At 45.2% G+C, this 13,631-nt stretch overlaps 1 protein-coding gene across 3 annotated transcripts in view; it reads right to left on the reverse strand.

Moving 5' to 3' along the window:
• Window positions 1-13,631, reverse strand: part of TRPM4 (transient receptor potential cation channel subfamily M member 4) — a 153,526-nt gene that overhangs the window by 64,968 nt on the left and 74,927 nt on the right. For all 3 annotated transcript variants that reach the window (XM_088443039.1, XM_088443040.1, XM_088443038.1), the window contains 3 exons: window positions 3,996-4,162; window positions 3,483-3,660; window positions 77-141 (listed from right to left, as the gene is read on the reverse strand). In XM_088443039.1, coding sequence (XP_088299165.1) covers window positions 77-141; window positions 3,483-3,660; window positions 3,996-4,162 — 410 coding nt within the window. The remainder of the gene's footprint in view (window positions 1-76; window positions 142-3,482; window positions 3,661-3,995; window positions 4,163-13,631) is intronic.

Here is a 13,631-nt window from a genome sequence, read left to right on the forward strand (position 1 = left end):
ATCTATCAGTGCTGCTATAAGTATATACGGTATTACTCTATGTGATCACACTGTGATATATATAGCTGACTCTTACCTCCAGCATCTTTGACTCCCCAGCAATGAGCATGCACAGGACGGGTATTTCAATGCTTCCTTTCCCTGGAAGATAATGGAAGACGAGTGTCATGTATTACAATTGAGTACAGTCAAAATATATATTCAGTGAAATCAATGAGAGTTTGGAAAGCTTTGCTCTTTACATTACGTTATGCAATGTTATATAATAAGAACACGTCCACTGCTATAAACAACTTTGCAGAAATCATTACCTAATTAATGATGGCATATAGTACTAACTGAACAGCCCTTCTTCTGATGGTCCTACAGAATGAAGTCCTCAGCTAAGATTAGAGGAAAGGTAACTGCTATGTTCCTGCATGCTATATACAGCCCTCCTCTTGTTTCCTCACCAATAGGCTGCCTTATTATAGGTAGAAAACATAAGGGGGGGGTTAGGTTTAAGCACTGGGGGGAGGAGGGTTAGGTTTAATCTTCAAGCGGGCCCTCAATACCCACTACCCTCTTGTGCTTCTCCTTACTTATACTTTCTTCTACTCCTTACTCCTCACAATGGCGCCTAATACTCGATTGCTGCAATGTGTGTAAACCAGGCACGTCAAACACGCGGCCCAAATAAACATTCTATGCGGCCCGACAGTGTGGGCCCAAATACATATATTATGAGCCCTTCATTCACCCCTGCTGCTCTGCTCAGCCGGCCTGGCTGCCGCGATCGGAGCTCAGCTCCAATCAGGCAGTGTTACTAGTTAAAAAAACATGGGCAATGGGGGAGCTGCTGCGCTTGGTTCACCAGCAGCAGCTTCTCCCATAAGCCTTTGCACCACTGACTGTTCCGCCTCCAGCCCGTCTGCAGCCTTCCCTGCACAGTACACACAGACAGAAATCAAGATCAGGAGCCAGCGCCAGCCCGCCAATTCTGATTGTGCCTCAGTAGTGTGACAGTCAGTAAATAAATTTATACTTTAATAGATCTGTCTGCCTGACTAATGTAACGCGGGGGGCGGTGGGTTGGAGATGAAGACAGCTGGGGAATGGTGAAGCTTAGAGATGGGCTGGGGAATAGTGAGGCTGGGGAATGGTGAAGCTGAGACACAGAGGGGCACATGTGTGTGGAGAGGTGAGCGGGGGGGCTGGAGCATATATATTTATAATTTTGTGGGGAGGGGGTCTGGAGCATATTACTGAGGGATGGGGTCTTGAGCATATTATTACTCGGGGAGTAGGGCTGGTGTTTGTGGAGCATATTATTACAAGGGTGGTCTGAAGCATGTTCTTATAGTGTATTTCATGTGGGGAGGGGGTCTGGAGCATATTACTGGGGGGAGGGGGCTGGAGCATATCATTACGGGGAATGGGGCTGGTATTTGTGGAGCATATTATTACAAGGGTGGTCTGAAGCATATTATTATATGTCATGTGGGGATGGGGTCTGGAGCTTATTATTGAGACACTTTTTTTTCTTGTGGCCCACACACTTTTAGACCGTGAATATTCGCCCGGTTGGGAATTTGAGTTTGACATGCCTGGTATATACCATGTCCTTGTCCTGCATTGTATTGTACTGTGAGTCACTGGTGTCTTGTTCACTTATCTATGTACTGTGTAAGGCGCTGCGGAACACTTGTGGCGCCAAATAAATAAAGGATAATAATAACAACAACAACAACTCTGGAGCAGGCCCTAAGATTGGCCCAGCTGTGACCTTGCGCAATACTGTTCTTTCCACATGATAATAATCATGTACATGCAGGGACAGATTAAGGGCTATTTATTAATTACTCAAAAGCAGGTATATTCCCTTTCATACACTGACTAGCACAGAGAAGTTGCGAGAAAAGATAGAGAGAAACCATGGTGGGGGTGGGGGGCAGGGTCATGGGCCTCGGGCTGAAAATGATTAAGGGCCTTTTTCTGAGAAGTAGAGGGGTTACTTGTGCTGGGTGGGTGTGGCCAGTGGCATGTGGGTGTGGCCAGTGGCATGTGGGCCCCAATGTCTCCTTAATTATGTAAAGTAGAAACATTACACAATTTTGTGAGGAAAATATAAGTTTTATTTTAATACTTATATAATTTATGGCCGACCACATCGCCAGCTGTAGGCTGGTCATACATCATGCTGTTATGATGATGGGGCCTATCTTCAAGTAAAGGTTTGGGGGTGTAGTCCAATCTGCCCCATTGTTAATCTGGCCCCTGTGTACAATTTTGTATCCACACAAGGCCTTCAATTTATTTTTAAACTCCTCTTGTCACAAACGTTTACTGTCACTTGTGCACACGTTCTTGCCATGTTGTGGGTGTGATACATCCAGTGCCAAGTCACATTTACATATTCACCAGATATTATAGTAATGTACTAAGAAAAATTAGCCGCTGACACTATAAGTTTGCAGAAAGGAATGAAAAAAAAAACAACATAATCTTAAGCCTCATTTATCAACGAGTTTTATCACTCAAAACAAGTGATAAAACTTGTGGTGTATGATATATGTGCTCCAGCCAATCAGCTCCCAACTGTCATTTTTCAAACAGATGACAGTTGGGAGCTGATTGGCTGGAGCACCATTATCATACGCAGTGAGTTTGATCACTTGTTTTGAGTGATAAAACTCGTTGACAAATAAGGCCCTTCATCATTCACGAATGATAAAACTCGCTGCGTAAACGAGTGATAAAGCTCGTTGCATATGATAAATAGTGCTCCAGCCAATCAGCTCCCAACTGTCTTCTGTTTGAAGAATGACAGTTGGGAGCTGATTGGCTGGAGAACCATTATCATATGCAACGAGTTTTATCACTCGTTGTGAGTAATAAAAATCTTTGATAAATGAGGCCCTCAGGGCCCCATTTAACAACAAAGCATAACCCCTTTAATGCTCGCTAAAGGGGTTATGTCATCCTTTCTGGATCTAACAAACAGTGGTAATCTAAGATTACTACTGTTTGTCCCAGTATCATTCTCGCCATACTTAATGGTGAGTGAGATGCGGTCCCCATTGATGGTAACGGGGACCCGGCGGTGCCTTTCCGACTTCAGCAAAGCTTTCCAGGCACTGCCGGGTCCCCGTGTCATGCACATGTGCAGATGGACCTTTGAGCATGCGCATTACACAAGACCCCGTCGCTGGTAGTGTTAGGCTGCCAGCAGCCCAGCGGAGGACATCACTGGACCTCGCCGGAGGGGTAAGTATTGATAAATACCAGTGACTTTTTAGTTTGCATCACAGTGATACTAAACAAACAATTCTGCTGGTGTTTACCTTAAATGGGGCCCTCAGTTAGGCCAATCCGGATCATGTGGTGCTACGTGGGGGTGACAGACTGACATCAGTGCAGAGGGTAGGTTAATGTACCCCCGTTGACAGCTGTTTGACAGAACATATCATAGAGTCTTGTTTTAGTATAGAATGCCTACTCACCCCCCACACCAGTCTTTTGCCGGGATATATGCTCCTCCAGCCTGAACCTAAAGCTGGTTTCTCCTCCCATTTTCTCAATGGTTCCATCATCTGCTAGAAGAAAGACGGAGTAATTGTTGTCTAAAGAATAGGTTGGTCCATCCACCTTCTCCATGTAGTATTTTGCTGGAGAAGATCCCTGTTGAGACATCATGAGTAAGCAGTTGATGTTGAAGAGCGATGTCTCACTAGCAACAACGAGCTGGTGTTCAAGTCTAGACATGTTTTCTGATCATTAGCCATTATCGTGAAGGTGCTTATGTGAGGAGACTACCAATGGAAGTCATCTGAAAGCCACAAGATTAGGAAACCTAGGCTCCACCTATAGCAATATTATTTGGTACAGTACATAAGGCCTGGCCCTGGCCATCGATATTCTACTGGAAGAGTTAGGTATATAGTAGTCTGGGCCACGGCGGTTATAGACCCTAATTGCTGGCTTATAATATGAAAGAGGGAGCAGCAATATCTTACCTTAGGGTTTACTAGGCTGTCACGGTTATTGACAATTCCCCAGGGAGCGATGCCCATAGCTACCACTTTGGTCCTGGAATTGGAGCTAGCAGTGGCGTGGTCTCGGACCGCCTCGCCAACATACTTCCCGATGCCCACCTGCATTCCACCTGTCATTATCCAGGCACCTGTTATAAAATAAATAAAATAAAATCATTATTTCACAGCATAAACATGTAAAACCAGTTCTGTAGGGTCTGGACAATGTTGATGTACCTGCTCTTCCTTGAACAAAATGTCTGCAGATATATCTGTCCATTGGCAAGTGTGTATGGGTGATCAGCCGATCGCTTGTACACATACAGTGCCAGCCGCAGGAAGGGGTGCAGACATCCTGTCGTTCAGTGTATATGAACGACCATCATCTACAGATATATCCACAGATCACTCGATCTGCTGATATATCTTTGCAGTGTGTACCCACCTTTAGGATCTTTAATTTCTCTTCTTAACTCCCTTTGGGGCCTATTCATCAACACTAAAATAACGTTTTTAAGGACATTTTCCTTAATTAACGTTATTTTAGTATTCATGATGACACTTAGCAAGGAGATATCAGTGTTATCTCCTGTGCGAAGTCCCCCTGCGTTAATTTCCACACTCCCCATACATTAGTATGGGGATATGGAAATTTTGGTATTCATCAAATTCCGAAAATTATGTATTTTCGGAATTTGATGTAGTTACTATTAGCCACTGTGAGGTGGCGAATAGCAGGTAACACTTACCTGCTTACAGCTGGACAGGTACCCCAACGTCTCCCTCCGGCGCTCTGGTGCGTCCTCTGGCTCCGTATGCTATGCGGTCATGTGTTCTACCAGCAGAACACAATAAAGTTTAGAAAAAAAAAAAAAATTCTATACAGTACTGTGTGCTCTGCTGGGAGACCACATTACAGCATAGCAGACAGAGCCGTAGGATGCTGCGTGAACAGGTAAGTGCTGAACAAGGGGGGAGGTGAGCGGAGGGGGGGGGGGGACACAAACTTACTGCATCTGTAGGCAGTGCCAGGGCCGTTGAGAGCCCTGCGGGGCCCCGGTAAAGAGGGGGCGTGGTCTAATCGCGGGAGGCGTGGCCACGCCCCCTCGAATAAAAAAGTAAAAAAAGTATACATTTGCAGCGGGAAACTTTAGTTGTGATGAATAGGCCCCTTTATCATTTAATGGTCTGTCCTTTATCTCTCACGTAATCTCCCTTTATCTAACTTTATCTTGTATAGGGGCCTATTCATCATAACTAAAGTTTCCCAGGAGGTAATTAGGTTTAGAACTCGCATGGAGCTCTACCTAATTATCGGAGGAATTCATCATTCCTCCTCCCTATAACTGTCTCTTCCGAAAAACTGTCATTTTTGCGATGACAGCTTTTCGGAAATAGATAGTTATCCCTGCCTGCTCTAACTTACCGCAGCTGGAAAGAGTGCTGCGCCTGCGCTGTTACATCTGTAAAACCAGCGCATGCGCAGCACTGCCTACAGATGCGGTAAGTTTGTGTCCCCCCCGTTCAGCACTTACCTGCCCGCGCAGCAACCTCCGGCTCCGTCTGCTATGCTGTCATGTGGTCTCCCAGCAGCACACAGTACTGTTTAGAAAAAAAAAAAACTTTTTTTTTTCTAAACTTTATTGTGCTCTGCTGGGGAGAACACATGACAGCATAGCAGACGGAGCCAGAGGAGAGACCAGAGTGCCGGAGGGAGACGCCGGGGGACCTGCACACGCTGACACAGGTGTTACTTACTATACGCCACCTCACAGTGGCAAATAGTAACTCCATCAAATTCAGAAAATACATAATTTTTGGAATTTGATGAATACCATAATTTCCATATCCCCATACTAATGTATGGGGAGTGTGAAAATTAACGCAGTGTTGATGAATAGGCCCCTTTATCTTTATTTCTCCTGTCTGTTTCTTTCAACTTTAGCTGTATTTATTTCTTCTGTATATTGCTCCTTATTGTTTTACTCATGCCCAGTCCCTGCGGTGTTGCTTTAGCGACGCAGCTAGGGAGCATAGCGTCCACCTCTAAATCAGGCCCTATATACTTCACATTCAATATCATTTAATTTTTAATATTCGCCTACCAATAATTAGGAAGAAAAAAAAAGGTAGGTAATAATAAATAAATAATAATAATAATAATAATAATAAAGTAAATATTAAACAAACTAAAATAACATTAAAATTAAAAATCTATAGGTCCAGACCATCCATTCCAATGTCTTACTCAATAGACGAGGCTTTACAAATAAAATCCATGCAGCTATCACAAAACACAGTCTGTGTCAGTGCATCAAACCTGGACTAGAATAAGGTGTCCGTGGTAGTACCACGGTGGTACACTATTGCGCAGCACTGCTGATGTCCCCACAATTTCAGTGCAGACTTGGCCGGCCTGGCGATGCCCTTACGATTAGTCAGTGTCCAGAACTTGTGCTCCACCCGCACCACGCACCTGTCTGTTATACATTTCTTCCAAGTCAGAATGCAGTTGAGAGGGAAATCCTCCACTCAGATTAGTACCTCCATAGAGCTCCCTCTACCAGTGCATTATATAATGAATAGAAAAAAAGGAGAAGAACCCCTTACCTATCGGGTACTTGTAAAGTAAGATTAATGTGTCTAATTGACTCAGTCAAACTCAGGAACGGAGTAAAATGTCTCTGATAGAAAGAGTTTGGCAATGAGGTAATAGGTTCAGTAAACATAATGAGGGCCTTGTGCACGAACAATTTGCATTGTACTGATTCATTGTGACCAATGCTTGCCTCTGACTTTCATGGCTGCGGCTATGGCCATAACCAAGGCTAACAAGGGTACAATTGGCTCTAAACTAGTATATAAGGACCGATAATTCGAGGCAAACTATGATGAAGCTACCAGAACATGTGCATGAGAAGAAATAGGTTTCCAGCAGTACATGGTTACTCATCCATAGGAGTACAAATGCCTTTCTGTCAGCAGTGACGCGTTTCGCAGGGCAGTCACCATTTTTCATCAGGAGAATGCATCATGTCCAAGGTGAAATTAGGCAAGGCCAGCTTGACTAGTGACGTTGCCCTCTTCTTGATAGTCACCCCCCGTAATGTCACAGGAGCACACATTAAAATGCTTGGGTCTTGCGTCCAAGTTCGTTCTTCGTCTTCCGGTATCAACCATCCGGAGGAGTCCGCAAGGCGACTCTGATGCTTGCCCAGTACTTCCAACATCAGCAAAATGAGTGAATATCAGGACTGTGCGCACTTTAGGACTGCATGTTACCCCTGAATCAGGCATTTAGGCACTCGACATGTTGCTAGGCATTAAATAAGTACATCAATTTTCAAAATTAGTACTTTTTCGATTTAATGTTTTAATACTCTATCTACACCGCCACATAACAGATTTATTTATTTTCCAACTGAATTGAAGAGACAAATATTCCACTAGAGGAACGTAAGAAGGAGATATCTGTGATACTGGTGTATGGGGACAGTGGGCCATTCCACCAGAGGAAGGTAAGCAGGAGATATCTGTGGTATCTCCTGCTTTACCTTTTTGATGAATGGCCAGAAAACGTGATTTCTACAAAAGCATGTGAAATTGTTAATTTAATTTTTCACCTATTTTTGTAGAAATTAAGTTATGATGAATAGACCTCCTTATCGTTAACTACAGAATCAATGGAGTCTACAGGTAGTACAGCAGTCAACAGGTTTCTTCCTTTCAGACATTAAAAGTCATTTAAAAGACAGAGGATTTGTGGTCACAACTTTGGAGCTTGATAATTTACCTCTGGGTCTTTGGGAGGGATGGAACATTGAAAGCTTTACATCAGGGGTGGGGAACCTTTTTTCTGCCGAGGGACATTTTGATATATATAACATTATTTGCGGGCCTGTTGCAGACCACGCCCACTCTCCGTATGATGTCACAAGGGGCGGGGCCACAATCACCAGTGATTACAGCTCCGGGGAGCTGTAATCCATCTGAAGCATCCTAAGGACCAGTGGCGGAACACCCAGAGGCAATGGAGTCATTTGCCGCCGGGCGCCAGCCCTGAAGGGGGCACCTGGCTCCATTGCCACCCGGCCGTTCCGGGCACTGCTGAGGGGGAGCTGCATGGAGAAGGAGTGCTGCTGATCGGCGCTCCACCTCCAGTGGCGTAACTACGGAGGGTGCAGAGGGTGCGGTCGCACCCCCTGCACCCTCCATTTGCCGGGCGCCCGCTGAGTGTGTTACCAGCGGGCGCCTGGCTCCTTCTCTCCCCCCGGCAGTAGCCGGAAGACGGTGCTCACTCCTGAGCTCCGGCTTCCGAGTCCCGCAGTGCTCTATGGGAGTGGCGTCATGACGTCACTCCCATAGTTCCGAGGAGCGAGCGGCGGGGACAGACGACAGCAGGCACTGGAGCGGGGTGAGTATTGTTTTTTTTTTTTTGTATGTGTGTGTGCTTGCGGGGGGGGGGCACTACAGGGGGCTTATTACAGGGAGCTTACTACTGCGGGAATTACAGGGGACTTACTACAGGGGGCTTATTACAGGTGGCTTACTACTGGCTTACTACTGGGGGCACTACAGGGGACTTACTACTGGGGGCTTACTACTGGGGGCATCATATGGAGGCACTACAGTGGCACTACAGCAGCATTGCTACTGGGGGCATCATATGGGGGCACTACAGGGGCCTTACTATTGGGGGCACTACAGGGGCCTTACTATTGGGGGCACTGCATAGGGGGACCACTACTGGAGGCAGTGCATAGGGGGGCCTTCTACACAGAGGAGTATCGTGGAACCATGGCACCCGGAGAAAGTGCATGACATAGCAAAGAGCCGATCACAGGGTAGATAGGGGAGGGAATTAAAGAGGTGAGAAGAGAATGTAATCACTCTGACAGGAGGAGGAGACAGAAGATGATAACAGCGGAGGGAGGGCTGGAGGGGAGGCAATCTGGGCAGCTAGTGGGAGCATGAAATGTAGAAACGGATCTCAGATCAGTAACTTATTTAGGATATAGAGCAAACAAACAGAGATAAAACCAACAGGCGGACATCATACTGTGCAGCGGCCCATGAAATTCCGGAAGCCTGAATGGCGCCCTCTGTCCATTTTGGAGCCCAGAGCTCATGCTCCTCTGGAACCACCCTCGCCACTCCCCTGCTTCTACAGCCCCCGGGCCTGAGGTTCCCCATCCCTGCTTTACATCAATGCCACTAATGATACTAACACGAAATGGAAAAACAAACATTGGCAACTGAACATTGATATTTTTGGTATTAAAACAACAATGTTTTTAGATTAAAACATCAGCTTCTGTTATGAAGTATGTCACAAGGTTTCCATAAGTTGCTTTTCAGCAGGATATTATTTAAAACATGTTTAAAAAACATTGTTGGCAGTCTAGCATCGCCTCTCACCATCGAAAGCACATTCGCCTCCCCCCGCCCCCACAAAAACCATAAAACAGTGATAGCAGACTTTCAAATGCCCCCAACATCAGTAGATCTCATTGCAGGGGAGATGATGCAACTACTAGCTGGATACAAGAGTGTGGCCAACATATACAGAATCTTCTACTGCAGGTATCATGCCTCAAGTGGTTTCAGGTTCTGTAATGCTACACGCACTCTGAAAGAACCAGGGGAGGAAAGTTAATTAAAAAATGGCCAATTATGTCAGGATCTTGAGTAACTCTTGCCAGTTTAGATCGTCAGGACAGGCATGTGATATTGTCCAATTACCTCACATAGGGTTTAAATACCAGTGGTGGCTTATGGGGCATGTAGTCATTTCAAACAAGATGGCGGCCGCATGTTAACACTCGCCGCAGTTTTTGATACTCAAGTTGATAAAGACGCTGCAGAGCGTCGAAAACGCGTCCTAGTGTTTGTATTTTAGTTTGCCCTGTACGGTCTATCATACCTACCCAGCGTTATTCCCGGGATCCATCTTTCACTGTAGGATTGTTGGATGCACATAGGGTATGTTACTATGTGTTTTTATAAGATTCTTATAATAAAGTTGGAATTTTAGCTATTTTTGGTGACTGCTTGGTCCCTTTGTTTTTTTGGGGACTTCGTGGACCATATCCATATGTGGAATCTGTGGAGTTACTTCTGTTAAAGAAGATTATTAAAAGAAACCGCTACGTACCTGTATCATATGTGACCCAACTAAGCTTACATGTAAGCACTATTTGTTGACATCACGGTGTGGTTATATCTTCATGGACGTTTCGAATATTCTTTCAAGATTTACTACCATTGTGGATTGGGACTATCATCACCCCTCCATTTCATTTCTGACACCTGAGGTGTACAACATTTATGGCATGAACTGTATGACAAAAGAATTCTCTGTTTTTAATATTTTTTCCATATGGACTGATTGAAATACGTCCGGAGTCTGTGAAAAAGGTTCTTTATTTGGAACATCCCATTAGCGCGGACTTGTAAGATCATTTTCATATGTTTATGATATTGATATAGTTATTCGTAGCGTCCATCTTTGGTGGCAGTTTAGGGGAGAAAGCTTGGCGGTCGTGTCCTACTGTCATGTCGTCAGTGGAGACTGTGTCAAGTTTGGATTTGTTGAAGTTCTGTCATCGCAAAGGCCATTTTGCCACCTAATTGTAGCTGCTTTCAGATGGCCCTCATGTTGTTGGGTTTGCAGGGCGCACGCAGTGTATGTTCTGTAGTCATGTGTGTGTATTTAGACGCGCCTCTAACCAGAAAGTGTCAGTTAAAATTATATTTAAATGTTGGCAATTATGCAGTGCCTTAATTAAAATATCAATGCACATGTGGAATGAAGAACATCAGTGATCTATGTCCTGCTCCCATGTACACATGCCATGAATGCAGAGAAAGAACAATACTGAGAAGTGACCGGCTCAGGGTATTTATACATTAACATGTGGGTGTGCTTATGGAATCACATAATAGCACCTAGAACATACTTCTTCCAAAATATTAAACTACCTGTATGAAGAGTCTATACGTAAACATATTCTTTCCATAATGACAAGTGGTAAAGGGAGCCAGCAAAGTCATTCTAAAAGAAATGCTGTTTAATGCAAATGGTGATTTAAAATGCACACAGCTCTGAAAACCAATGCACGACGTCGTTCACAGACATATCAGATCGGCCCTGCAGCACAACCGATGCAGATATATCATCAGACTGTGTGTACGGCGACTCACCGACCACCCGCACATTGGCCGCAGGATCCGCCGTCACTGACATCATAATCGGGTGGGCAAATTTAAATGCCTGCCCAGCTGCGCGGTCAGTTGACACATATCAAGCGGCTGATTGGTAAGTGTGTATAGCTTACCAAATTGGCTGCTCGGTAGGTGCGACAGCTGGTCGGCGGCTATGTCGCTCAAGTGCGAGCTGAAATGGGCGAAAAGTGGCCTGTTTGGGCGCCCAAACGGCACTTTTCGCGATTGCGTCCAGCACTTTGGTTTGGGGTAGCCATTTTAAGCGGCTAAACCCGACCTTTATTATCGCGATCAGCGCGATAATCGGCATAAGTTGAACAGCGCCCCGCGATCACCTGTCACTTTAGACAGGAGATCGGGCATGCTAAAACAATTGAATTCCGTCCTATAAGTAAAATGTATAGTAAAGCAATTGTTTCCTTCAGTAACCAATCAGATGCTAGTTGCAATTTGTTTAGTGCAGTTTTGAAAATGAAAGCCGATTGGTTGCTGTGGGTCACCTATATGCAGTGTTCACAAATGTATAGTTCCCAACTGCCCCAATTCCAGCAACAGCCCCAGGTATTAGAGATTTGTCCCTGCATAAGACCCTACACTCAGTATAGCACAATAATAATACTTATGTACATGTATTCCTTATTCTCTTGGCTTTAAAGGTTAATATTTATTGAGTAGGAGCATTTAAATACTAAAAAGTATATATAGTCAAATTTAGTAAACATGACGTGACGAGGATTGTAGTGCTCTAAGGCCTGCCATTAGTAACTATGTAGGCGTCTCCTTGTAACTGTCCTCTAATGCTTTCTACACTGCAATTTTATGACATTAAAAAGATAACTAGAATTAAATCCTATATATAAAATTAATTGGTCTGTTTGTCTGTCTGTCCGGTTATGTATTTGGACACCCCTGCACCGATTAGGAAGAAACCAATGTGAGGTGGTCCAGTAGGATCCTTGTCAAGTTTTAGGTGGGTTAGGACCCCTTTTGGACTTCCCGTTGATGTACGCTCGGCAGAAATTTGACCCAGGGAGCCTGTTCTGGGCCTTCCACTGGATGGATTTGGACAACGTCACATAATAAAACTTAATGACTTAAAGATTTAAACCCAGGCAACGCCGGGTACGTCAGCTAGTAAGAAACAAATATAAGACTATCTGCTTAATTTTACAGTGGTTCCCAAACTTGTTTCTCAAGGCACCCTAATAGTCCAAATTTTAAGGTTATCCATGCTTAAGCACAGGTGATTTAATTAGTATCTCAGTCAGTTTGATTATACCGTGTGTGCACAAGCCTGGCTATCCATCATACCTGGACTGTTAGGGTGACTTGAGGGAATGAGTATGATGCGGCCGGCAGTTCAAATCCTGACAGCGGAAGCCCGGCAGTGAAGATCCTGACAGGTAAGTATTCTTTCTATTTACTAACCTAACCTCCCCCCCTAAACCTCCCTTAGGGGTGCCTAACCCTAACCCCCCTCTAAGTTCCAAAACCTAACCCCCCCCCCCTTCCCCGCAGCCTAAACCTAAGTCTTCCGGGGGTTGCCCAACCATGACCTCCCCCCAGGGATGCCTAACCCTAACCCCCCCTCCCCGAGCCTAACCCTAACCTCCCGGGAGGATGCCTAACCCTAAGTCCCCCCTCGGGAGCCCCTAACCTAATCCCCCCCGCGCGGCTGTCCGCGCCCGGCTTACCGTCGATTGCTAAGTCGGGTGTCGGGCTCCCGGCGTAGGTCTAATGACAGGCGTCAGGATTTTGACGGCTGTCATTAGACATTTGCCGGGATTAGGCAGTCGGGATGCCGACGGTCGGCATTTAGACAGTCGGCGTCCCGACTGCATCCCGCCTGGAGGCCTGAGTTTGGGAAACCCTGGTCTAAAACCTAACTGTAAAGATTTAAGACAGGGGTTCTCAACCACAATCCCTGTGGAAGCAAGAGGGATTATTACTGACCCAACAAAACAGATGTACTCACCTCTGAATGATTACAAATCAGCAAAACCTGAACTACTACTGGTACATGAGAATTAGGGTTGAGAACATCTGACATAGGGGAGTATTTAAAAGCAGCTGTACTGGCGAATGCAGAACACTGCCGGGTCCGTCCCTTAGAGCCGGACAGAGTGGAGGGATCTGTAGACATGCCCTCTTTGCACTAGTTCTTTCCGTAGGAAACAGTGCGCTAATGCGATCTGCCAATGGCGTTTGCTTTCACAGCGATTATCTTTGATGTCGCCTGCATTAAACATATCATAAATAAGAACGAAATGTATAATGGAGGTTTGACTAGAACCGAGGGCACATAAACTTTTAGTCAGTAATAGATGGGTTAATAAAGTTATGGGCGTGTCTTTGTTGTGTTTGACAGTTGGGCGGTAACAGTGATAGGCTGGG

Source organism: Taudactylus pleione, unplaced genomic scaffold, assembly GCF_031769625.1.
Source record: "Taudactylus pleione unplaced genomic scaffold, aTauple2 ptg000324l, whole genome shotgun sequence".
Lineage (NCBI taxonomy): Eukaryota > Metazoa > Chordata > Amphibia > Anura > Myobatrachidae > Taudactylus > Taudactylus pleione.